At 44.3% G+C, this 23,909-nt stretch overlaps 1 protein-coding gene across 10 annotated transcripts in view; it reads right to left on the minus strand.

Moving 5' to 3' along the window:
• The window catches only part of DCLK1 (doublecortin like kinase 1), a 315,491-nt gene that overhangs the window by 71,139 nt on the left and 220,443 nt on the right, over window positions 1-23,909 (minus strand). For 5 of the 10 annotated variants that reach the window (XM_077806484.1, XM_077806492.1, XM_077806533.1 and 2 more), the window contains one exon: window positions 21,006-21,122. In XM_077806484.1, coding sequence (XP_077662610.1) covers window positions 21,006-21,122 — 117 coding nt within the window. Of the gene's footprint in view, window positions 1-15,702; window positions 15,735-18,927; window positions 18,943-21,005; window positions 21,123-23,909 lie in introns of all 10 variants that reach the window. The other 5 variants (XM_077806515.1, XM_077806500.1, XM_077806552.1 and 2 more) reach the window with 3 other exon arrangements.

Genomic DNA, 23,909 nt, shown 5'->3' on the forward strand with positions numbered 1-23,909 from the left:
AGCAACTGCTAAATCCTTCAGAGAACGCAGTCAGTATTTTAATAGATTTTTCTTAATGTAGAAAATATCTCAGTGGTAAATAGTAGGCCCACATACATTTATCTTCTGATGCTGCTTGTAAAACATGTTATACAGCATAGTAACTAAAGATCACCATACTGCTGCATGTTACACATCTCAATACCTGCCTTTTGCAATGCATTTGTTAAGAGAAAAGTGTACAATAGCTTTGTGGTATCCACAGGAATGACAAGAAAGTTAATTTGCGTGTAAAAAGGCTGCCTTTAAGGACACACATTTCACTCAGCCAGGCTTAAGGTTCATAGCAAGGGTAATGGTTTGTACGTATCAACACAGTGTTGGGGGAGCTTGTGGCACATGCATATTTAGGGAAGTTCATACAGTATCTTGAGGAACGAACAATGTGGGTGTGACCAATAACATGATTTCTGCATCAAAAACTAGTTCTATTAATATGTTGGGGCTGCATGAAGATATTTTGTTTGAGCAGAGAGAGAAAAGGGATAGAGAGATTAAAAATAAGCTGCTCGAGTCCAATCTTCAAATATATATTTTTTTTAATCAATGCTAAACTACTGCAATTTTGTCTATGAGGGTATAAACTTGAAGGCCATTTAAAAGCATTAGCTACAGTAGTGCAAAAAGCCTTTTAAACTGATCAGATCGTCGTACACTTGGTTGTTGTCAGGGTGAAAGTCAAGGTGCTGGCCTCTATTTAAGAAACCCTAAATGATTTAGATGCCAGGTACCTCAGAGACCACTACTGTCCCTGTGACTTGCAATACACTTTGTGCTTAGAAGGAATAGTTCAGCTAATCTGTCTCAAAGATTAGAATCAGAGAATCATAAAGGATTAGGGTTGGGAGAGATCTCAGGAGGTTATTTAGTCAACCCCTGCTCAAAGCAGGACCAACCCCAACTAAATCATCCCAGCCAGGGTTTTGTCAAGCTGGGCCTTATAAACCTCCAAGGATGGAGATTCCACCACCTCCCTAGGTAACTCATTCCAGTGCTTCACCACCCTCCTAATGAGATAGTTTTTCTTAATATCCATCCTAGATCTCCCCCACCGCAACTTGAGACCATTGCTCCTTGTTCGGTCACTGCCACCACTGAGAACAGCCAAGCTCCATCCTCTTTGGAACCGCCCTTCAAGTAGATGAAGGCTGCTATCAAATCCCCCCTCACTCTTCTCTTCTGCAGACTGAATAAGCCCAGTTCCCTCAGCCTCTCCTCATCAGTCATGTGCCCCAGCCCCCTAATCATTTTCGTTGACCTCCCCTAAACTCTCTCCAATTTGTCCACATCCTCTCTGTAGTGGGGGCCCAAAACTGGACACAATACTCCAGATTTGGCCTCACCAGTGCCAAATAGAGGGGAATAATCACTTCCCTCGATCTGCTGGCAATGCTCCTACTAATGAAGCCCAATAAGCCATTAGCCTTCTTGGCAACAAGGGCACACTGTTGACTCATATCCAGCTTCTCATCCACTGCAATCCCCAGGTCCTTTTCTGCAGAACTGCCGCTTAGCCAGTCGGTCCCCAGCCTGTAGCAGTGCATGGGATTCTTCCATCCTAAGTACAGGACTCTGCACTTGTCCTTGTTGAACCTCATAAAAATTTTTTTGGCCCAATCCTCCTATTTGTCTAGGTCACTTTGAACTCTATCCCTCCCTCCAGTGTATCTAGCTCCCCCCCAGCTTAGTGTCATCCATGAACTTGCTGAGGGTGCAATCCATCCCATCATCCAGATCATTAATGAAGCTGTTGAACAAAACCGGCCCCAGGACCAACCCCGGGGCACTCTGCTTGATACTGGCTGCCAACTAGACATTGAGTCATTGATCACTACCTGTTGAGCCCGATGATCTAGCCAGCTTTCGATCACCTTATAATCCAGACCGATGCAGATAAGAACATACCAGACTGGTAAATCAATGCTGTGAATAACAATTATATTTAGCAGGGCGAGACATTTCTCATCACTTTTTGATCCACTTTTTGTCCCTGTGAGTGCTCCACTTTAGGTGTTTGTGTGACCCTGTGCTTGTAAAAAAGATTTGTGGTAGCAGTGCCTGGTTGGATTGCACACGTGCAGTTCCTATCTCATGCCGCCTTAGACAGTTATCTAGCACTGTGCTACCAACGTCCTCTCAGTTCCTTCTCTACTGCAAAGCATTCAGTGTGAAACTCTGAAATAGAGGGATGAAGGTGGGTAGTGGAGCACCCAGAAGGACAATCATCTTGAAACATCTCAGTTACTGCATAAGGTAAGTAACCTTTTCTTCTTCGAGGAGTGTCCCTGTGGGTGCTCCATTTTAGGTGACTTCCGAGCAGTGCCCTTCAGCTGAAGGAAAGGACTTTGGAGTTGAGGTCATGGCAGATGATAAATACAGTACATCTGAATATTACATCAGATGTTGCATGATGTTCTAATGCATAGGGTTGTGTAAATATATGGGCTGAGGCCCAAGTTGCTGCTTTACAGATGTCCGTAATTGGTACATTGTTAAGAAATGCCAGCAAAGCCAATAAAGCTCTGGCGGAATGGGTGTGAATCCCTGTCGGGGGTTGAAAATCGTAGGGGACGTAGCACAATACGATACATTCAGAAATCCATCTGGACAGTGTCTGGTTGGATATGGTGTTTCCATTCGATCATTCAGTGACTGGCATCCCTAATTTTGGAGACTTGTGGAATGTCTTTGTTCTGTCTATGTAAAAGGCTAGCACCCTGCGGGTGTCCAGTATGTGGAGTGTTGACTCCCGTCTATTCCCATGGATTAGAGTACAATGTTGGGAGGTGAATGGGTTGGATGAGATGGAATGCGGAGGTGACCTTAGGTGAGAATTTAGGATGTGGTCTTAGGGTAACTTTATCTTTGAAGAATATTGTGTATAGTGGGTATAGTGAGGGCCCCTTGTTCTCCCACCCATCTGGCAGATGTGATGGCGATGAAAAATCCCACCTTCATTGAAAGGTGGAGGAGGAAGCATGTTGTTAATGGTTCAAATGGGGGTCTGGTGATGCCTCTGAGGACTAAGTTAAGATCTCATGATGGAGTAGGGGTTCGTACTTCAGGGTCAATGTTGGTGAGGCCTTTGAGAAAGCACTGGTGATTGGGTGCGTGCAAATGGATAAGTCATCCACCTTGTGGTGGAACGCTGTGACAGCTCAGAGGTGCACGAGACTTAGCTCATGAAGAGGCCAGATTTCTTAAGCCCCAGCATGTATTCTAGTATCAGAGGTAAGGACAAAGAGATCGCTGTTTCTTTGGCACCAATTATCAAATTGTCTCCATTTGTGTAGATATGTGTGATGGGTGAGTGTTCTGCAGCTATTTAATAAAATATTCTGTACTTCCTCTGAGCAGGCATTTCAGGTCCTCAGAGCCATGGAGTAACCACACCTTGAGATAGAGTCTTTCTAAGTCTGGTTGAAGAATTTGGCCTCTGTCCTGAGAGGGGAGATGAGACAGAAGAGGAAGTGTATGTGGCCGGCACACTGCCATTCTGAGAAGGTAAGGAAACCATGTTTGTCGAGACCACATGGGGGCTATCAGGATGACTTTGGACTTACCCAATCTGATCTTGTGAATCACCCATGCCAGGATGGGGGAGAGAGGGAAGGCGTATAGGAGAGGAGCGTCACGTCCCATTTGATAAGAAAGATGTTGCCCAGGGAGCGAGGACCCAGCCCTGCTCTGAAGCAAAAGTGTGGGCATTTAGCATTGTGTGCCATTGCAAAGAGGTCTACAGTTGGGAACCCTCGGTGCTTGAATATGTTGTATATTCGCGTATCTAATTTCCACTTGTGGTCCTGAGAAAAGTTCCTGCTTAGTGCATCTGCTGTGGTGTCTTGGGATCCCAGTAGGTACGATGCTGTGATGTCCATGTTGTGACTGATGCACCAGTTTCAGAGCTGCATGGCTTCAGTGCACAGAAAGTGTGAGCATGCCCCCTCCAACACACACAACTGTTTATATAGAACATGCGTGCAACATTGTCTGTGAGGACTTGTATGGTCTTATGCTTGACCATGGATAAGAAGTGAGAACACACATTGTGAATGGCGAGTAGTTCTAGTAGATTTATGTGTAGGAGGGATTCTAACGGGGACCAAGGGCCCTGAAGAGAATGAGTGTTCAGATGTGCTCCTCAACCTAGTAGTGACATGTCTGTCATGATGGTCACCATTGGGGAATTTTGTTCAAAAGGGACCCCAACCCAGACAGTGTCTAGTCGTATCCACCAGTGTAGTGATTCTTTTATTTTGTTTAGTATTGTGAGTCATTTGTTTACACTGTGCTTGCATGGGGCGTACGCTGTCCAGAGCCATGCTTGTAGACACCACACGCTACCATGTGGCCCAATAATTGCAGCCATGTGGCCCAATAATTGCAGGCAAGTCCTCGAAGTTGTCTGAGAACTGTTCAGCATTATGGAGATGAGATTGGTTAGAGTCACGAACCATTGTCGTGGTAGAGAGGCTATAGCCTCGGGAGAATTGAGGCAGGCACAGATAAATTCTAGGTTTTGCGCTGGTGTTAGTGTTGCTTTTTGTGTATTTATTTGTAGGCCTAAGCGTGTAAAGACAGCTGCTGTCCTTTTGGTGGCTTCTAGCTCTACTTGTCGTGTTGTTGCTTTCAATAAGTGGTCGTCCAAATATAGGACTATAATGATTCCCTTTCTGCGGAGGTAGGCTGCTACAACCGTGAGGACCTTCAAGAATATTCAAGGGGCAATGGAGAGGCCGAAAGGTAGAACTTTGTATTGAAAGTGATCCGCTCCTAGAGCAAATCTGAGGAACCTCCAATGTGATGGATGTATTGTTATATGAAAGTACGTGTCCTGGAAGTCGAGGGCTGAGAACCTATTCCCCCCCTTTCTAGTGCTGGACTTACGGCAATCAATGTGACCATATTGAAGTGTTGAGTCTTCACAAACTTATTGAGACACAATAAATCAAGAACGGGTCTCCACCCTCATTTTTTCTGTGTGAGGAAACAACATGAACAGAAGCCCTTCCCTCTGTGTTTTGTTGGTACCAGTTCTACTGCCCCAAAGTGTATGAGGTGGGTTACTTCTTGTCACAGTAGATGTTCATGAGAAGGGTCCCTGAAGAGGGATGGTTGTAGGGGAGATGGAGATAAATGGGATGGATTATCTAGTCTTGATGATCTCTAGTACTCATCTGTCTGTTGTGATGGATGCCAGACTGGGTAAAAGGGAGTCAGGCAACCTCCAAACGGCTGAGAGATGGTAGGTGGTTCCAGCGCTGAAAGACGTGGGGGTCTCAGACCCTCAACCAAAGTCTCAAAATTGCTGCCTTGAGGGTGGTTGTTGAGATGTAGTAGGCTGAGGTGAGGCTGTTGTCTCTTCGTGGATCTCTGTTTCCGCCCTTGTTGTTCATATTGTCTGTGCAGTTGTGTGTATTGCATGGACAAGAATCTCTGTGAAGTATAATTATTTTCCCTGTCTTTTCTTGGTCCTAGGTGTATAGATGCTCAGGGACTTCTACGCCACCCTCGAGTCCTTGAGTGTGTGGAGGCACTAGTCTGTTTTGGCTGCAGAGGTTAGGCCCTTCAAATAGAAGATCTTTATCAATTGCACCTCTGTGGGGAACCCAGAGACATGTAACTAAGATGCTCTTCTCATCACTAGCACGGTGTTTGCAGACCTCGCTGCTGTGTCTGCAGAGTCCAGGGCAGCCTGCAATATTGTCCTGGCTATAAGTGGTCTTTCAGAGATGATTGACCTGAACTGCTCTCTTTTCTCCTCAGGAACAAATTCAATAAAGTCTGATAGCTTTGAGTAATTCATGTGGTCATATTTGGCAAGTAATGCCTCATAATTGGCAATCCTAAGTTGCAGAGTCACTAAGGAGTAGGCCTTATGGCTGAAGAGGTCAAGCCTCTTCTAGTCTCTGTCATATGGCATGTTTTGGGGGTGGTGTTGTCTTCCCTGTTCATTAACTGCATCCGCCACCAAGGAATTCGGTGCGGGGTGCGAGATGAGAAACTCCGTTCCCGTCGACAGCACATAGTATTTTTGTCAGACCTCTTGCACCTGGGTGGGATTGTTGCTGGGATCTGCCAAATTGACTTAACTGGTACCATAATTGCATAATTCATGGGTAGAGTGAGTTTAGAAGAGGTCAATGTCTGTAAGATGTCTTGGAGTTTGTGTTGAGCCTCCTGGACTTCTTACAGTGAGATGTCTAATAAGCTCACAACTCTATAAGAGAGGCCTTGAAATCATTTGAAATAGTCCCCCATATTGGGAGGGCCAACTCCTCGTCAGAGGTCTCCTCCTCCTCTCTGACTACCTCTTCTGGAGGCTCACATGGTCTTGGTACCAAAGGTCAAAGTGAATGATGTGCACTCATCTGGCGGGGGAGGGGTGGGGGAGCTGGGAGGTTTGTGGTGATGTGGGGGGGCATGCTGCCCAAGGGCTCCAATAAGACCACTGTAGTGGAAGAGGCAGTGTTGGCATGCATGGGTGCCTGTACCAGTGTCAATCTTAGGGCCCAGTATAATAGCCCCTGGGCGGTGGTGGATCAGGTCTGGTCGGTGGTGGATGGGGGAAAAATGGTGTGAAGAATATATTTCCCCTTCATCCTCATCATCACTTGAGAATGCAGGAGCAGATTGAGGTGGAGGGGTGAGGTGACTCGGTACTGACCGTGCCCAAGTGACATCAGTGGTGAGAATAGGAGATTCTGGTGTTGAGGTGACTGTTAGGTCATCCTGATGCAGGAATTGCTGCAGCGCTGATAACATTGGTGCCGTTGAAGGTGTAGCGGTTGGTACTGATGGTTGCGGCGTGGTTGTCAGTGTCGTTACAGACACCGATTGTGTTATGCCGGCAAAAGGTGGTGCTGTGATTTGCAGTGGTGCAGAGCCGTTTTGTGCCAAGTGTCTAGTCAGCTCCACTGGTGCCTAGGCATGGGGTTTCGGTTTCCCCTTACTGCCCGTGTCAGAGGTAGCCTGCTTGGGCTCTTTTTCTTTCATTGCACTGGAGGGTGCCACTACTTCAGCTGTGGAGAAGGCCAGTGAGGTCTGTACTGATGGGGTTTGCCAGTTTGGAGAATGCAGTTTCTTGGCAGATTCCCAAGCTGTGGAAGTTGTAGCCTGCTTTTTTGCCACCTTTTGGCAGAGTGGTCTTTAGTCTGAGCCATGGAGGAAGGGCCGCTGCCAGAGGCTGCAGTTGGTATATGCAGGGGGGATCCATACTTCGGGCTCAGATGCCAGCCAGAGAGACTTCTCCATCAGGTGGTGTTTAAGTTGAAAGTCTCTCAGGCTTTTAGGTTGTGGCAGAGTGAGCACTTTTGAGGTCTCTGTGTCTCGGTGAGGCAGCAAACACACTGCGAGTGATAGTCTGACACAGGTATTGAAAGTCTGCAGGAGAGGCAGCGTTTAAAACACGGGGAAACAGGCTTTCCCCTCAGAGGAGTGTTTCTCTCCGCATAAGGGGAAACCCAAGACTCTAACGGTTAACAACAGAAACCTAAACTTCTAGTCCAATGGGGAAAAATGTTTTTTTGAGGGAAAAGAAATTAAACAGGGAGAAACGAACTAACTACATTTAGTTTTTGTTAAGTCTAACTAGTGAAAACTATGCTAATAAGACTAGGCACAGAGGCGCGGCTAAATGCTCTGACTCAAGCCAAAGGCAGTAGAGAAGGAATTGAGCGGGATTTGGACACACAGTGCCAGATAACCGCCTGAGGCGGCACAAGATGGTGACTGCGCATGTACAATCGAACCAGGAACTGCTATCACAAATCTCTGATTACAAGCGCAAGAGTGCACAAACACCTATAGTGGAGCACCCATGGGGACACTCTTCGAAGAAGAATCAAGGTTTCTTTGTTTAAAATTTAATATGGTGAAATACATCTCAATAGCTAAATAAACTGTAATAAACTATTAAATTATTTTGGCTGCGTATGCACATGCGTAGATGTGAAACCCTTTGCTTATTGTCAGCTCTTGCTGTGTTATGCCTGCAGGGGCGGCTCTACCAATTTTGCCGCCGCAAGCTGTCGCCGCCGAATTGCTGCCACCGCAACAGCGGTGAAGCTGCTGCTGAATTGCCGATGCGCTCGGAAGAGCGGCGGAGCTGCCGCCCAAAAGCCGCCGTGGCAGGAAGAGCAGCAGAGCTGCTGCCGAATTGCCGCCGCGGGACACGGACTGCCACCCCATTCTGAATGCCACCCCAAGCACCTGCTTGGAAAGCTGGTGCCTGGAGCCAGCCCTGTATGCCTGATTAACCCTGTAAGGTCTTCAGGGCAAGGACTCATGCTCTAAAGACTAAATAAAAAGACATGGTACACTTATGGTGCTATAGATATAAACAAAAATATAACCACTGAGAACAACTGATACCATCTAATGATATGAATGGTACCTTTTTAATTAAAAAAGGGCAATGAATAAGACAAAGTTGCTAAGTGCCCTCTTGAGAACCTCGCATTAACAGCATACTGTACCAAAAATCATACTCTATTTATAAAGCTTGCCTATTGTAGTCTGAACATCTTGTACACTGTAAAACATGTATGTTTGGCAGATTATTTTGTTCTCATGGATCAGGTTTGCCAAACACAAAAAGAGTGTGTGAGAAGAGAAAGAGAAGGGTGCTATGTGAGACTTTTTCCAGAACAGAATAGATTACACATTCACATCTTAAATATATACCAGTCTAAGTTTAAATTTTTTTTACAATAGTCTCAACAACATGTATAGTTCATGTAGCATAGCCATTAGTCCATCGTTCTGCTAACGCCTGCAATTTGTTGCTCTCCTTCCTCACAAACACTTTCTCTCTCAGAGATTATATCATTTTCAAGCAGTTAAGGAACAAAACGTACCTTGTGTTTTTTTCCCTTCTGTTACTGTATTTTCATTGTGTGTAGGTCTATTAGGCTTTGCCTTCACTGCAAAATGATGAGGTGTTTACATCAAATAAGCTATCTCCATGCAATATCCTAGATGGAGACAAGGCACTGTAATTTTTACCTTGATGTAACTAGTCAAGGCCAACCCCCAGGATCAGTATCAGGTTTATTTTTACTAGTTACAGAGGTAAAAACTACCTGTGTCTTGTCTCTACTAGGTTTTTTCATCAAGTCAGTTATCACAATATAAAAACACTTTTCTCAGGGTGGGGAGCAATGAAGACAGACTATTATTGCAGTGTTTTTGTCAATAGACTAGGAATGTCCGTGGTAATGATCAGTCTCAGCCCAGCAAAAGATAGGATCCCTCCTCAGGGAATATAATTCCAGCCTCCTGAGCGTCCATGGGGATTTTTAAATCCACAAATCCCAGAAATGGATCACTGTCAGTCCCAAAGCATAAGGATGTGCGCAGTACACTACACTTATAGGGTGGAGTCAAAAAGTGATATTTTTCTGCATTGATATTTTGCTATAAATGATGAATAATTGGCCCTTGTTTCCTCTCTCCTTTTTGCCAGAGTTCATCAGGTATCTATGAATTTGGCTGCCAACTCCATGTAGTGTCAAGTAAAAATTAGCAACCAGCTATTGAGAAAGTAGGAACAATCGTTTTTCAGGTGTTTTGCCTCATTGGAAATTTGAAAAATCAGTCTGGTTAACTGATTATGGCTAGGATTTTTGAAAATCCTCTTTTTAGGCTCTTTTGAAAATCCCAATCTAAATGTCTCTATTTCCCCATTTTAAGCCTTGATTTTATTATTAGATAGATGTTATATAAATGATAATCTTCAGTTTCTTCAGGATAAATGCTAAATACCATCAGTATAAGTAAGAAATTAAAAGAACCCAGGATCAAAAAAAAACCTGATCTTGATATCCCTAAGAGTGCAGGATTATTTCACTATTTCTATAGGCTTCTACCCCTGGTTGCAGGGAGAGTTGTGCTTCAGCACATTTATGAAAAAAGTGTTAGCTAAACATAATAATAATGTGGGTATAAATACGTTACCCCACTAAAGACAATCTGATTTGTCAAGTCCCTGCCTTAGGGACCTAAAAGGCCTTCTTGAGATATATCTGACCAAGGTGGTTGAAGAAGAGTGGTCTCTGGGATGGCTAAGAATGAAAGCTCAAAGCAAATGAAAATGTACCCTTTTGCAATAGAACATAGCCACCTCTCCTCTGATACAGTACAGGACAGCAGAAGCATTCATTCTATAGCAAGTCTCATTAAGATCCCATCTGTGCATGCTACAGCCCTATTTTGTTTACAGACATATACAATTTTAAACTGGCACTGGCTTAAAACTTGGTATATGATTCCTTTGCTGAAACATTTTTTTTAAACACACACCACTAGATAATATTATACACTCTATAAATTCTTTATGAACCTTGTCTTCTTCACAGAGGATATAGGTACCATTGAAGTTACACTGGATTTTTATTACACCACTTGCTACTGAAAAACTGAAAGAAAAAAAAATACAGAAGTTTGTACTTGAAAACTTTCCGTAAATCCTGTGAAAATCGAAGTGCAATTTTTGGTTGTTTTAATTTGTGTGACTCATCGTGAAGCTGAAGGAGCACTTGCTTCCATTTCCATTAAAAGCATACCCACATACCATGAGCAGACTTTTTAATCATGTCTTAAGCAGTTGTAAAATGTTCCTTGTCTCTGACAGAGGATGGTGGCAATGAGGCAGCGGGTTTATGGTGCATTTTTATTATTTTATGGGTGACCTCTCTCTTCTAAACCCCTACAAAATTTATTTCTCCAAACTTACAGCTGAAAAAGAAAGTGTGCGCTCCTGTTTTTTTGATGATTTTTTTCCCTCCAAAATGAATGTACATACAAGTCTAGTGACTAAGGAAGACCATAAGATTGAAATTTATTTTTTATGATATTTCATGCATATGTTTCCAAGAATTGCTATTTGCTGTACTAATTGAAACATTTGTAAAACAAACAAACAAAAACCAGCATATTTTTATTGTCTGAGATTTTGTACAAGGTTTATTATTTAATTTTTATTAAATTTAATAATTATTGTACTTTGATGGGCTTTGTTTTTTAAATAATGTCCTCAAATTCAAGTCTCTGGTATTTCTTATTATATCCTATTTACAGATACAATAGGGGCAGAGGTAAAACAGACAGGCAATTAATTCTGCTAAAGGTCAAATGCAAGGCATTACAATTTAGAAGCTATTTTAAAAAAATAAAGAACAGCAAATAACAAAACATGGCTCTGTCAGGACAACCTAATGAAAACATAACTCTTTCCCATTAAAACAAGTTTACCCATTTTGCTCAGTATTGCAATATGACTGCTCCTATGGAAATCACTTCCTAATTATAGGTGGTGCAAATAGCATTGCTTAAAACTTTCCATCATAAGATTCTGTTTTTATTTGCTTTATAACTTTAATGATTTAGACTGAAATTTTCCATGCCAACTGTCTGACTTCGGCTGAATTGTTCTGGAAAGTTTCAGTGAAAACGATGCAGCCATTTATCAAAATGAGTTAGGGGGAAATTACATTTTCCCACATTAATATTCTTATAAATGTTTAATTGAGAAGCTCTATCTCCATGCTTTGGGACAGGGATGTGAAAATTGGGTAGATGTCTACCTAGTACAGGGATGGGCAAACTACGGCCCGGGGCCCACATCCGTCCCTCCAGAGGTTTTAATCCAACCCTCAAGCCCCGCTCTGTGTGGCTCACACAAATAGCAGCATGTCCTCTCTCCAGCTCCTATGCATAGGGGCAGCCAGGGGGCTCCGCACTCTGCCCCCACCCCAAGCGCCGCCCCTGCAGCTCCCATTGGCCGGGAACCACAGGGCTGGCACCTGTGGACAGGGCAGCGCAAAGAGCTGCCTGCCTGCGCCTCCATGTAGAAGCTGGAGCAGGGACATGCTGCTGCTTCTAGGAGCTTCTTGAGGTAAGCACCCCCCAGAGCCTGCCGCCGACCCCCTCCTGTGCCCCAACTCCCTGCCCTAGCCCTGATCCCCCTCGCGCCCTCCTAACACCTCAGTCCCAGCCCAGAGCACCCTCCTGCACCCCCAACCACTCATCCCAAGCCCCACCCCAGAGCCTGCACCCCCAGCCGGAGGCCTCACACCTCCTGCACACCAATCCCCAATTTCGTGAGCATTCAAGGGCTGCCATACAATTTCCATACCCAGATGTGGCCCTCGAGTCAAAAAGTTTGCCCACCCTGACCTCGTATCAGAATGGGGCCACAGAAGGGCAGGGCTTGTAGGAACTGGAGCAGAACGATCTGTAATCACTATGGTACACTTCCCTCTGAACCTAGAATAAAACCCAGGGTTCTTGAGTCTCTACATTCCACTGCCGTGAAATCTGATGGTTAAAAGTCTGCCTCCTCTCCTGCTGGCAGCCAGCTCACAGAGCATAGTGGGTTGTCAATCTCTATCAGTTACTCTGTTAGCTCAAATGGCAGAGGTCTGTGCTGTGGATCCTAAAGATTCCAACCCTGCTGTTAAAATACATGCGAGTCAAAATGGTTCCACATGAAGAAATGTCAGGTTTTTTCTGTTTGCTTTTTTGAAAATCTGGGAAATGACATACAAACCCACTACATTAAAAGAACGTTAAGTTTGCAAAGTTAGGAAATGCCAGATTTAAGGTTGCCTGTGAAATCCTATTTCAGCCTCTTTGTGTATATGCATTGTGATACCGTCTTTAGTTAGATGATCCCACAGTTTTTTCCCCCGCACTGGACCCCTGCCTCATTCAGTACACAGGATGGGCAGTGCTCACTGAATGAACATCTATCCTATATTTCATTCTATCCTTTTGTTCAGTGTATAGCTTTGTGCCTTACTTACTGCACACCAATCAAACCATGCTCTTAATAAAGTATTAATTTTCTTATGGGCTATTCTGTGGCACTCGGTACTGTAGCATCTGAGTGCTTCACAAACATCAATGGATTTATCTTCACAAGACCCCTTGAAGTTAGGTGGTATTACTCCAATTTTACACAAATGGTAATTGAGGCACACAGAGATTAAGGTCAAAAGTCTCCTCTAATTTGGGTGCCTGATTTGAGATGTGAAGGACTGGATTTTTATGAGAACTTACCTTTTTAAGGCACTATTTGTGTTGAGAACATAGCTCTCACTGATTTCAGTTGAAGATGGGAGAGCTCAGCCCTTCTGCAAATCAGACTCCAGATTTTATGTTGGGCCCCCAAATAATGAGGAACCCATAATTAACGGTCACCTGTGAAATGTTTTGCTTAAGCGAATTGCCCAGTATCACATGGGAACTCTGTGGTAGAGGCAAAAATAGGAACCAATTATCTGGGATGGCATTCAATTGCCTAAAGAGACCATCCTTTCGTTCCTGACCGTCCCCGGTCTCATTCACCACGCCCATTCCAACTTGATGGATGCCAGGGGAGTGGTGCAGATCAGCCAGCTGGTTAAACCCAGAGCTATAGGACCTCCAGAAAGAGCCACAGATCCTGTAAGGCAGTGGGACTACTCCTTTGGGAAGGGAAGAGTGACTTAAAAAAATGCTGCAAGCGGAATTGCTGCCGTTGCTTCTGACCACTATAGTGGCTCCCTTTCATGACTAGAAGGTATACTTCCAACGCACACAGAGTAGCTCGGGAGTCTTTTAAAGAATGCGGGGTTTCATTGGTTTTTCTAAAAACAAAACCCAGCCATCAAATGGTAAGTCCTCAATGGTTTGTAGCATATCGGGTGCAATCCCCGAATTCTGCAGCCATGAGGCGCTACTCATGGTCACAGCCACCATAATAATTCTGGCCACGGCATCTGCCACATCCAGAGCCGACTGCAACAAGATCTGAGCCACCATACACCCTTCTGCAATGAAGGCCATAAACTCTTCCCTGGAGAGTTCGGGAAACTTGTCCATGAGCGTAGACATGGCTGTCCAATTGAAAAAGTTATATTTAGAGAGCAAAGCCTGCTGGTTCGCTATGCACATTTCCAAAGAGGAGGAGGTATAAATCTTCCTGCCCATTAAGTGCATCCTCTTAGAATCTTTGTCTTTAGGGGAGGTGTCAAGGTTCCTCCCCCACTCTGAACTCTAGGGTACAGATGTGGGGACCTGCATGAAAAAACCTCCTAAGCTTATCTTTACCAGCTTAGGTCAAAACTTCCCCAAGGTACAAAATATTCCCCCCCGTTGTCCTTGGACTGGCCGCTACCACCACCAAACTAATACTGGTTACTGGGGAAGAGCTGTTTGGATGCGTCTTTCCCCCCAAAATACTTCCCAAAACCCTGCACCCCACTTCCTGGACAAGGTTTGGTAAAAAGCCTCACCAATTTGCCTAGGTGACTACAGACCCAGACCCTTGGATCTTAAGAACAATGAACAATCCTCCCAACACTTGCACCCCCCCTTTCCTGGGAAATGTTGGATAAAAAGCCTCACCAATTTGCATAGGTGACCACAGACCCAAACCCTTGGATCTGAGAACAATGAAAAAGCATTCAGTTTTTACAAGAAGACTTTTAATAAAAAATAGAAGTAAATAGAAATAAAGAAATCCCCCCCTGTAAAATAAGGATGGTAGATATCTTACAGGGTAATTAGATTCAAAAACATAGAGAACCCCTCTAGGCAAAACCTTAAGTTACAAAAAAGATACACAGACAGAAATAGTTATTCTATTCAGCACAATTCTTTTCTCAGCCATTTAAAGAAATCATAATCTAACACGTACCTAGCTAGATTACTTATTAAAAGTTCTAAGACTCCATTCCTGGTCTATCCCCGGCCAAGACGACTACAGACAGACACAGACCCTTTGTTTCTCTCCCTCCTCCCAGCTTTTGAAAGTATCTTGTCTCCTCATTGGTCATTTTGATCAGGTGCCAGCGAGGTTACCTTTAGCTTCTTAACCCTTTACAGGTGAGAGGAGCTTTCCCCTGGCCAGGAGGGATTTCAAAGGGGTTTACCCTTCCCTTTATATTTATGACAGGAGGACTTATACATCTCCTCATGTGTGCTATCGTTTGCTGAAGTTACCACCAGTGAGTTGGGGCGGGGTGGAAGTAGAAGCCCTCAAAACCCTGCATGGGGATGAAGTACCACTTCTCCAAATGCTTTGCTGTGGGAGACAATGAAGCTGGAGTATTCCCACAGGGCCTTTGCAGGTTCCAAGAGAGCCTCATTTATTGGGAGGGCTTCTCTCTCTGCAGCTGATGACTGGTGAATATCCAGCAGCTTATGCATATTCTCCTGCAGGCATTCCACCCTGATAACCAAGGTAGAAGCCATATGCTTCAGGAGATCCTATATGCCTTAAAGACCTCAGATACTAAGGGAGAGGAGGATTCCAGCACAGTAGAGTCATCCATGGAGGACATGGAAGTGGTATGCTGTGCCGACAATGGGTCCTGTTCTTGCGCCACAGCATCTGTTCAGAATAACCCTGGAGCGCCAGAGCAAATGAGCTCAACAGTTGCTTGCAGCTGAGGTGGTCTGGGAGGAGGAGCCACCATCGGGACCAGTGATCTTGCTCTGGAGCAGGTCAAGTCGGACCTCAGGGACTGAGGAGTGTTCTAAGGATTCCAAGGAGGCCACTGGGCTTATGGATAAAGTATTAGTGGCCACTAGACACCACGCCAAAAGACCCTGTCCCGATTATGGGACAGATGCCAATCTTGGTACCAATGGTGGTCTGAGGGCTCTCTCTGACACCTATCCAACTATGAGGGACAGACAATCCTGACCTATATCTTGAGGAGTCCTGGAGGTTCTCTGATGACAACGGGGGAGTCGATCCCAACAGGGCAAACTAAAAATCAGATAGATCTGAAGCCCAATACAGGAGCATCATTGATGCCAAAGAGGAATGGTGGATTTGCACTGGTGGTAGTGAATGAGACACACTCCCATCCAGTATCAGGAGAGGTGCCAGTACTGAGGCTAAGGGAGGTACCGAGCTCGATAAAGGGAAGTGCCGCCAAGACAATGATGCTGAAGGATGCCCCAGTGTTGAAGGAATCTTCTGTCCTGGGCCCAGTATTGGCCCCAATTCCAAAACCTGAGGCCCAGGCAGGGTAAGCTGTGGTGCCGATGAGCCTGGTAGCTCTTTGACACGGCCAGAAGGTGCTAGTGGCATAATGGATGATGAGGCCGTAGAAGGCCATGACACCAGCGAACTCTTGAACCTGTAGAGAGTCTGAGACTGAGAAGCAAAGCAGGTCTTATGCCACTGTCGGTGCTGGTGCTGACATCACTGGTACCAAACTCACCATAGTTGGAACCAGAGTTGACAATACAGGCTCTTGGAGCCTTCAGTGCAACATCAGGGAGCAGTTAGATGGACCTGTATCCTGTGTGCCAGAGGGAGTATGGTTCTGTCCAGCACTCCTCTTTGAAGTCAATGAGGAATCACCCTGAGCCCTACAATGATCTTTCTTCCTCTTGGGGAAGATGGCAGAGCCCAAGCGTGGAGCAGCGTTACTGGCTAATCTGAAGACGACCACTAAACAGACAAGGGCCTCGCTCCCTAAGCCGGCCTCATGGCCTGCTCCAGCAGGTGCTGCTTCAGCCACAAGTCTCTCACCACCTGAGGCCTCCTTGTGAATGACTTGCAAATGGAGCACCACTCTTGAATGTGTCCTTCACTAAGACACAACAAGCACCCATCGTTGGGAATCGCCCACACACACAACAGACAATGCTTGAACCCTGGTGAGGGCATTGTGCAGGACAGCCAACTATTCTAATTAATACTAAACTTTATTGAAGATACTACTACTTTATACAAGAAATTTTTCTCAGACACTGAGACAGAAAGTGCAAGGTGAAGAACACCACAGAGATCCGACTCTAGCCATGGGCAGTAAGAAGGAACTGAGGAGGTTGGGATAGTGCTGTCCTTATATAGCCAGGGGAGGAGCCAGAGCTGCAGGGTGTGAGTACCACCCCACCGGGTATTGCTAGGTAAAGTTCTCTGCTCAGGTGTGCAGGACAGACACACACCTAAGTAGGATACACGGCTGCATCTACGAAGAAGAATACAGAAGTTTGGAGGAGCAAGGAGTACACCATGACATGGGGATTGCTGATTTGGGTGGAGAGAAGTGGCCTGTGTTAACATTGTGTTTTACCCATTCTGCAGCACCAAATGGTGACTTAAGAGGTTGTGATCTACTGGACATTGTAGCAATTCACTCAGGCAGAAATGATCCGGCCCTTATTCCTGGTGTACAGCTCATACAATGTTAGAGAGCAGATTTGCGTCACATCAGAGATTTAGAACGTAAGAACGGCAATACTGGGTCAGACCAAAGGTCCATCTAGCTCAGTATCCTGTTTTCTGACAGTGACCAATGCCAGGTGCCCCAGAGGAAATGAACAGAACAGGTAATCATCAAGTGATCCATCCCCTGCCACCCATTCCCAGCATCTGGCAAACAAGGCTAGGGACACCATCCCTGTTCATTCTGGCTAATAGCCATTGATAGACCTATCCTCCATGAATTTGTGTCCAGAAGGTGTGATAGCTTTTTTCTGATTTGGCTGAGTGTCTGAATTATTGCTACAAAGACAATATGAAAGGAATTAATAAGCGTGGAAGAACATCAGTAGGGAAATGGGAGGCAATTTTTCCTTCTTTGTCCTTTAATAGTGTTAGATGAAACCATGTGGGTAAAAGTGAACGGGTTATAAAAGGAGGTTGTACATTTCAGCAGCTGAGCTTGGCAGACAAAAGATGTGTATGTTAATCGTGTCCTGGGACATTGCTGAAATAGGGTACAGTTAAGATTACATGGGCAGCCTTAATGCTGCATTTCTCGGTTTTCAGACGTTTAAGTTATGCTCAACTCAATGTTCTGCAAGGGGATGACACATCACTAAACAATCTTGCTTTAACCTACTTTTTTGCCACTGAATTTATTAGAAAGCCTTGATTCACTTCCTGAACATCATGTACACGGAATGAGGCAGTGGTCCTGTGGAAAAAGTAGTATGTGATCATCTGATTAACGACTGTTATATGCACAAGCAAGCCAAATTAAGGTTGCATGGGCAAATTTTGGCATTTCCTAATTTTTGAGTGACTTTGCAACCTTAACATTCTTTTCTGTATGTAATTTAAATAGTCAGAGTCTCACTCTCTATCTTAATGAATATTTAATTATTTATACAAAGTGGAACAGTTGCAACAGAAAAGATAGCAGGACTTTCCATCCCCCCAGTTGGGGAGGTCACCTAGTATCTGGAAGACCCAGATACCAAATTAGGCAGAACAGAGACTTGAACTTCTGTCTCCCACATCTCAGATAAGTGCCCTAATCTAGTAGTTCTCAAACTTTTGTACTCATGACCCCTTTCACATAGCAAGCCTCTGAGTGCGACGCTCCCTTATAAATTAAAACCAGTTTTTATATATTTAATACCATTATAAATGCTGGAGGCAAAGCGTGGTTTGGGGTGGAGGCTGACAGCTCGCGACCCCTCATGTAGTAACCTTGCGACCCCTGAGGGATCCCAACCTCCAGTTTGAGAACCCCTGCCCTAACCACTGGGTTATTGGCTATTTTGGAGTGGGATCGTCTGTCTCTCAAAACTTCACAAGGCTCATTTTTGTCCTGCATAGGAACAAAAATAAATTGCAAAAGTTTAAATTATTTCACAAAACACAATTCTTGTTTTCTAGCCAACCCTGCTATTAACCTCATGTCCAAAACCATACTGTGTTAACATATTTGCCAACATGTCAAAAATGCTGCCAGAATATTTTTTCCAAATAAACCACAGATTTGGGGTCTGCCAGAGGGATCTCTAGATACCTAATCTGTGCACAGAAGAATGGTGACTTTGCACAGAAATGTTGTTGAACACATAAATGCAGTATACATTAAGCTAATTCCATCCATAAGTGTAGCCTTAATGTCAATGCAGAGCCAATACGACAGCTAACAGGCCCTCACTTTTTAAGGTCTGATTTAACTCTATTCTCCCCACCTATAAACTGCATAGTACTCAATTTATCTTCAGGATCAAAGAACAAATCCATCCTGTTGGGTTTTGCATGCCTAGGCTTTTAAAAACTGTTCCTTACACTGTCTGAATAAATAATTGTCCCCTATAAAAATTATTTAATTCTACCCCCTATATCGATACTACTCCTCATTACCTTTTTGCAGGGTTCCTCTACTTCTGCTGCTGTTATGGTATCGTATTCCTTGGACCTAAGCTGACCACATAGTTCACTGGCAAAGGTGTTCAAACCCTCAGACTCTCCCAACCAAACTAGGCTATCTGGCAGGTAAAACAGTTAAACAGGTTCATCAGTGAATAAACTAATCCCTATATATAGTTTGTTTAAGCAATCTGGGACTCTTTGAGATAAAATACACTAATATATATTTTTCACACTATACACTTGGCAAGAAATGCTCATCACTTTAATTTTCAAAAGGTTTTTAAGGTATAAGAAGGCATGGCTTTATTTGCAGGTTGCAATCTAATGTGTCCTCTTCAGATAGGTTTGCCAACCCTCCAGGACTGGCCTGGAGTCTCCCGGGATAGGCAATCCTCTCCCAGTGATGCTTGAAAGCAATCTGGGAGATTTTAATAGGATGTTTTAAGAAAATGACCTTACATCATGTAGGGGAAAAAAAATCTCCAGAAGAGCTTCAGTCACAGTTGGCAACCCTATGTTGTACACATAATATCTGCATGTTCACTATTAAGAACTGTTAATTGCATATTCAGTAGTCACCATTGAAAGGTAACCAATTGCTTACTTTTCTCTTGGGGAAAAACTGTGGAGAGGAACACCAGCTGGACACTCCAGCCAGTAGTATAGCTGCAGAAACAGTGCAAACCAGGGACTGCTGCATTGCGGGGAGGGACTAAAATGGGGCCCAGCAAGGCCACCCCTCCCCCAACCACCTCTAGACTTGTGCAAAAGAGACCTCCCCCATTCCGGGGGCACTGGGATATAGGGCTGCCCGGCCTCCCACCACATGGCCTTGGAAAAGAAACAGCTAGAGACTCCAGCTGATAGGAGCAGCTATAAAAGCAGCCAACTAAGGTACCTTCAGACATTTAGAAAAATTTTTATAGTTTTTACTGGACTTTCTCTGCCCTGGGCTGATTGGCTGTTTGCTCCAACCCTCCTCAGTCTTTTTACCTCAGTTTCACTTCACAGCTGCTTCATTTACCCTCTTCTACGTTGCCCTTTCCCCCTCTACCCTTCATGAGAGAGGAAGAATCTATTGAGTCGGTACAGAGTGCTCCATTAAGATCCAGGTTTTTGCCACGGTACGTTCAGTGCATTACTGAAACAACCCTGACTCAGAGAAATTATGGTTATTTGCAGGTACCTGGGACAATAAGATATCATGGCACAGAGACCATGTAAAATGTACAGTTTACTTTTGAAGATTTTAGCACAATATAATCCATTGTTTTTCTGCAAATGATCCCTCTGCATTGTGAGTGTCTTTCTATCAGTCTAAGCTGTCTTTTCTTGCCTTTTAACTGTCTCCTCCTAGATAAACCGACCCCTGCCCCCCAAAAAATCACAGAACTAACATGCTGTTTGCTGCCATCACATTGTTCACTCTGCTTGTGTGTTCTACCCCTTTTCCCACCCCATGTCTCTCTTGCCTATTTACTGTGAACTCTTCTGTCTACTACTCTGTGTTTTTATGGTGCCTAGCCATTCTTGGTTTGTCAAGCACTACTATAATAAACATGACTAACTAGAACAGTAGTTACCATGTTGTGGTATTTAAGATTTTGCAATACAGGTATTTTTCTACAATTTAGATTGGGAAATAAATGTATCTCAGATACCGAGGTAACTGTCCGATGACATTTTAGTGTAAAGTATTGTATATGTACAGTATCTTGCAAAAAAAAAAAAACCCAAAAAACAAAAAACAAACAAAAACACACCACAGAGATTTTAACACTTTACCAATTGTATTCGAAAGCATTTGTTTTTGCTAGTAGGAAACATTTCTTCCTTGCTTTACCTGAGCTGGTAGAGGCAGGAGACTTGCTGCGTCTAGATGGACCTGGGCTCTTAGTGGTGCTCCTACGTGATGTTGAAGCTATTTTGGTATAGGAAGTAGATTTCACTACCCGACATTCTAAAAGACAAAGAAACTACAAGTTAGCAGTTAAGGAAACCAGCAAAGAAATGGAACAAAAACAGCACAGAAAGCACAAGCATTTAACCCATGCTTATATTTATTCCCCTTAAGTAGTTTTATGGGAGAGGGAAGAATTTATTGAATCTGTACTGAGGGCCCCATTAAAATCCATGCTTTTGCTACTCTACAGTGAATACAATACTGCAGTAACCCTGACTCATAAATATTATGTTAACTGCAGGTACATGGAACAGAAAGATCTCATGGCACAGAGATGATGTAAAATTTACAGTTTACTTTTGAAGATTTTAGCACATTATAATCCATTGTTTTTCTGCAAATGATCCCTCTGCATTGTGAGTGTTTTTCTATCAGTCTAAGCTGTGTTTTTTGAGAGAACATACCAGAAGACTGTTTTTATATCTCAAAATGGTAAGAGTATATGATATGATGCAGGTGTCTGTCACTCATGAAAGGTTTGAGGAAAGTGAAGCAAGGTTGTTGCTCCTGCTTAATTGTCTGGTGAGCAACAAGCCACCCTGTAGCACATGCAATTCATCAAGGGTTGAGGGAAATGGCACTATTTGCTCATAAGAGACATCAGTAAAATCAATGAAGGGGCGAAATTACCCTCCTACTTGAGGACACAGCAAGCTGTTCAAGTTAGAGTTTATATACACCCACACAGCTCTTTAATTTATGCCTACAAAATGGTTCTTGGCCTGAGGATGGATACAATATATGTGCATGAAAGCGGAGGAATTACAGTCATAATGGCAACAAATTTCATCACCAGACACTTCACAGAGTTAAAAAAAAAAAAAAAAAAAAAAAAAAAAAAGATTTAGGCTTTTTAGCCAAGATCAGATTAGAAGAGTCTGCAGTAATGTGTGTACAGAGTTCACATGACAACGTTACTACACTTTCTTAATTTAAGAGAAACTGATCCACTAATTTATTTGTGCACCAGGACTGTCTCCCCATCTTCCTCCTCACAGGTTCCTTCCAAATTATTTAAGAGAAACAAACAAGCTTTTTGACAGGTTTCAGAGTAGCAGCCATGTTAGTCTGTATCTGCAAAAAGAACATGAGTACTTGTGGCACCTTAGGGACTAACACATTTATTTAAGTATAAGCTTTCATGGGCTACAGCCCACTTCATCAGATGCATAGAATGGAACATACAGTCAGAAGATATGTATACATATATATATATACACACACACACACACACACTGTCACGGTTCCTTCCCCACTCTGAACTCAAAGGTACAGATGTGGGGACCTGCATGAAAGACCCCCTAAGCTTATTCTTACCAGCTTAGATTAAAAACTTTCTCAAGGTACAAACTTTGCCTTGTCTTTGAACCCTGTGCTGCCACCACCAAGAGTGTCAAACAAAGAACAGGGAAAGAGCCCACTTGGAGACCTCTTCCCCCAAAATATCCCCCCAAGCCCTACACCCCACACCCAAACCCTTGGATCTTAAGAACAATGAAAAAAACACAACAAGGAACACTCCAGACACCTTATCGTCCCGCCACACCATTCTCCAGCAACCCACCTCACCCCAGTGACCCGTCAGTTGGACGATGTTTTAAATGTAATGAGCTGGGGCTTGTAAAGGGCAGCTGCCCCAAGAACCCCAACAGATTACAGTTCATTGCACCGGAATCACACCAGACGTCCTCAGGCCCAGATACCTCCCAGATACCCTCAGAGCAGAGTGTGGGTGGGAAGGTCACCGCATGGAGGGACACCGGAGCATAAGTGTCAGCTATCCATGCTTCCTTAGTGGACCCCAATTTAATCGACCCAGAGATCCAAGTGATGATTCAACTCTTCAAGTCAAACTCTTTTGACTTGCCTACAGCCAAGTTGCCAGTCCAGTACAAGGGCTAGTCAGGAACGTAGACTTTTGCAGTCTACGATGATTATCTCATCGCCATGCTGTTGGGGGAAGGCTTAGCCAATCATGTGAAGCTAGCCAAGAAGGTGGGAATGGTCACCCGCAGCCAGGCTAAGCAAGCTGTCACACCTAGCTCTATTCTGGAAACTTCTACCAGGATCCGGTCAGAGGTGATGGAACCGGACCCCATGCCCACATCTGCAACAGCAGTAGTTTCAGAGTAGCAGCCGTGTTAGTCTGTATTCGCAAAAAGGAGTCTCAGAATCGGAACCGAGGGAACAACCAGCACCAGAACCATTGCCAGCACTGAATCCAGTACTTGCAACCCCAACACCAGAGGGCCCCACCGAACCTACACCAGCAGCAACAGATAACCCTACACAAGAGGCTCAGCTGGAGCTTGAACCCCAACATAGTGCACCAGTGGAGAGCAGTTCACAGTCAATGGAAACAGCCCCATCACCTGCATCGCTTCCAGAGGGACCAAGCCTAGGTCCACAATCCAATGAGGAACTGATGTCTCCAGCATCAAGGGAACAGCTCCAGACCAAACAGAAAGCAGATGAAAGCCTCCAGAGAACTTGGATTGCAGCACGGAGCAACCCACCACCTCTCAGCTCTTCTAATCAATCCAGGTTTGTTGTAGAAAGAGGACTTTTATACAAGGAAACTCTTTCCGGTGGACACCAGGAAGACTGGCATCCTCAGACACTTGGTAGTTCCAACTAAGTACCGGGTAAAGCTATTAAGCTTAGCCCACAATCATCCTAGTGGCCACGCTGGGGTGAACAGAACCAAGACCATTTGGGAAAGTCATTCCACTGGGAGGGAATGGGCAAGGATGTTTCTACCTATGTCTGGTCTTGTGAGGTGTG

This window comes from Eretmochelys imbricata, chromosome 1 (genome assembly GCF_965152235.1).
Source record: "Eretmochelys imbricata isolate rEreImb1 chromosome 1, rEreImb1.hap1, whole genome shotgun sequence".
NCBI lineage: Eukaryota > Metazoa > Chordata > Testudines > Cheloniidae > Eretmochelys > Eretmochelys imbricata.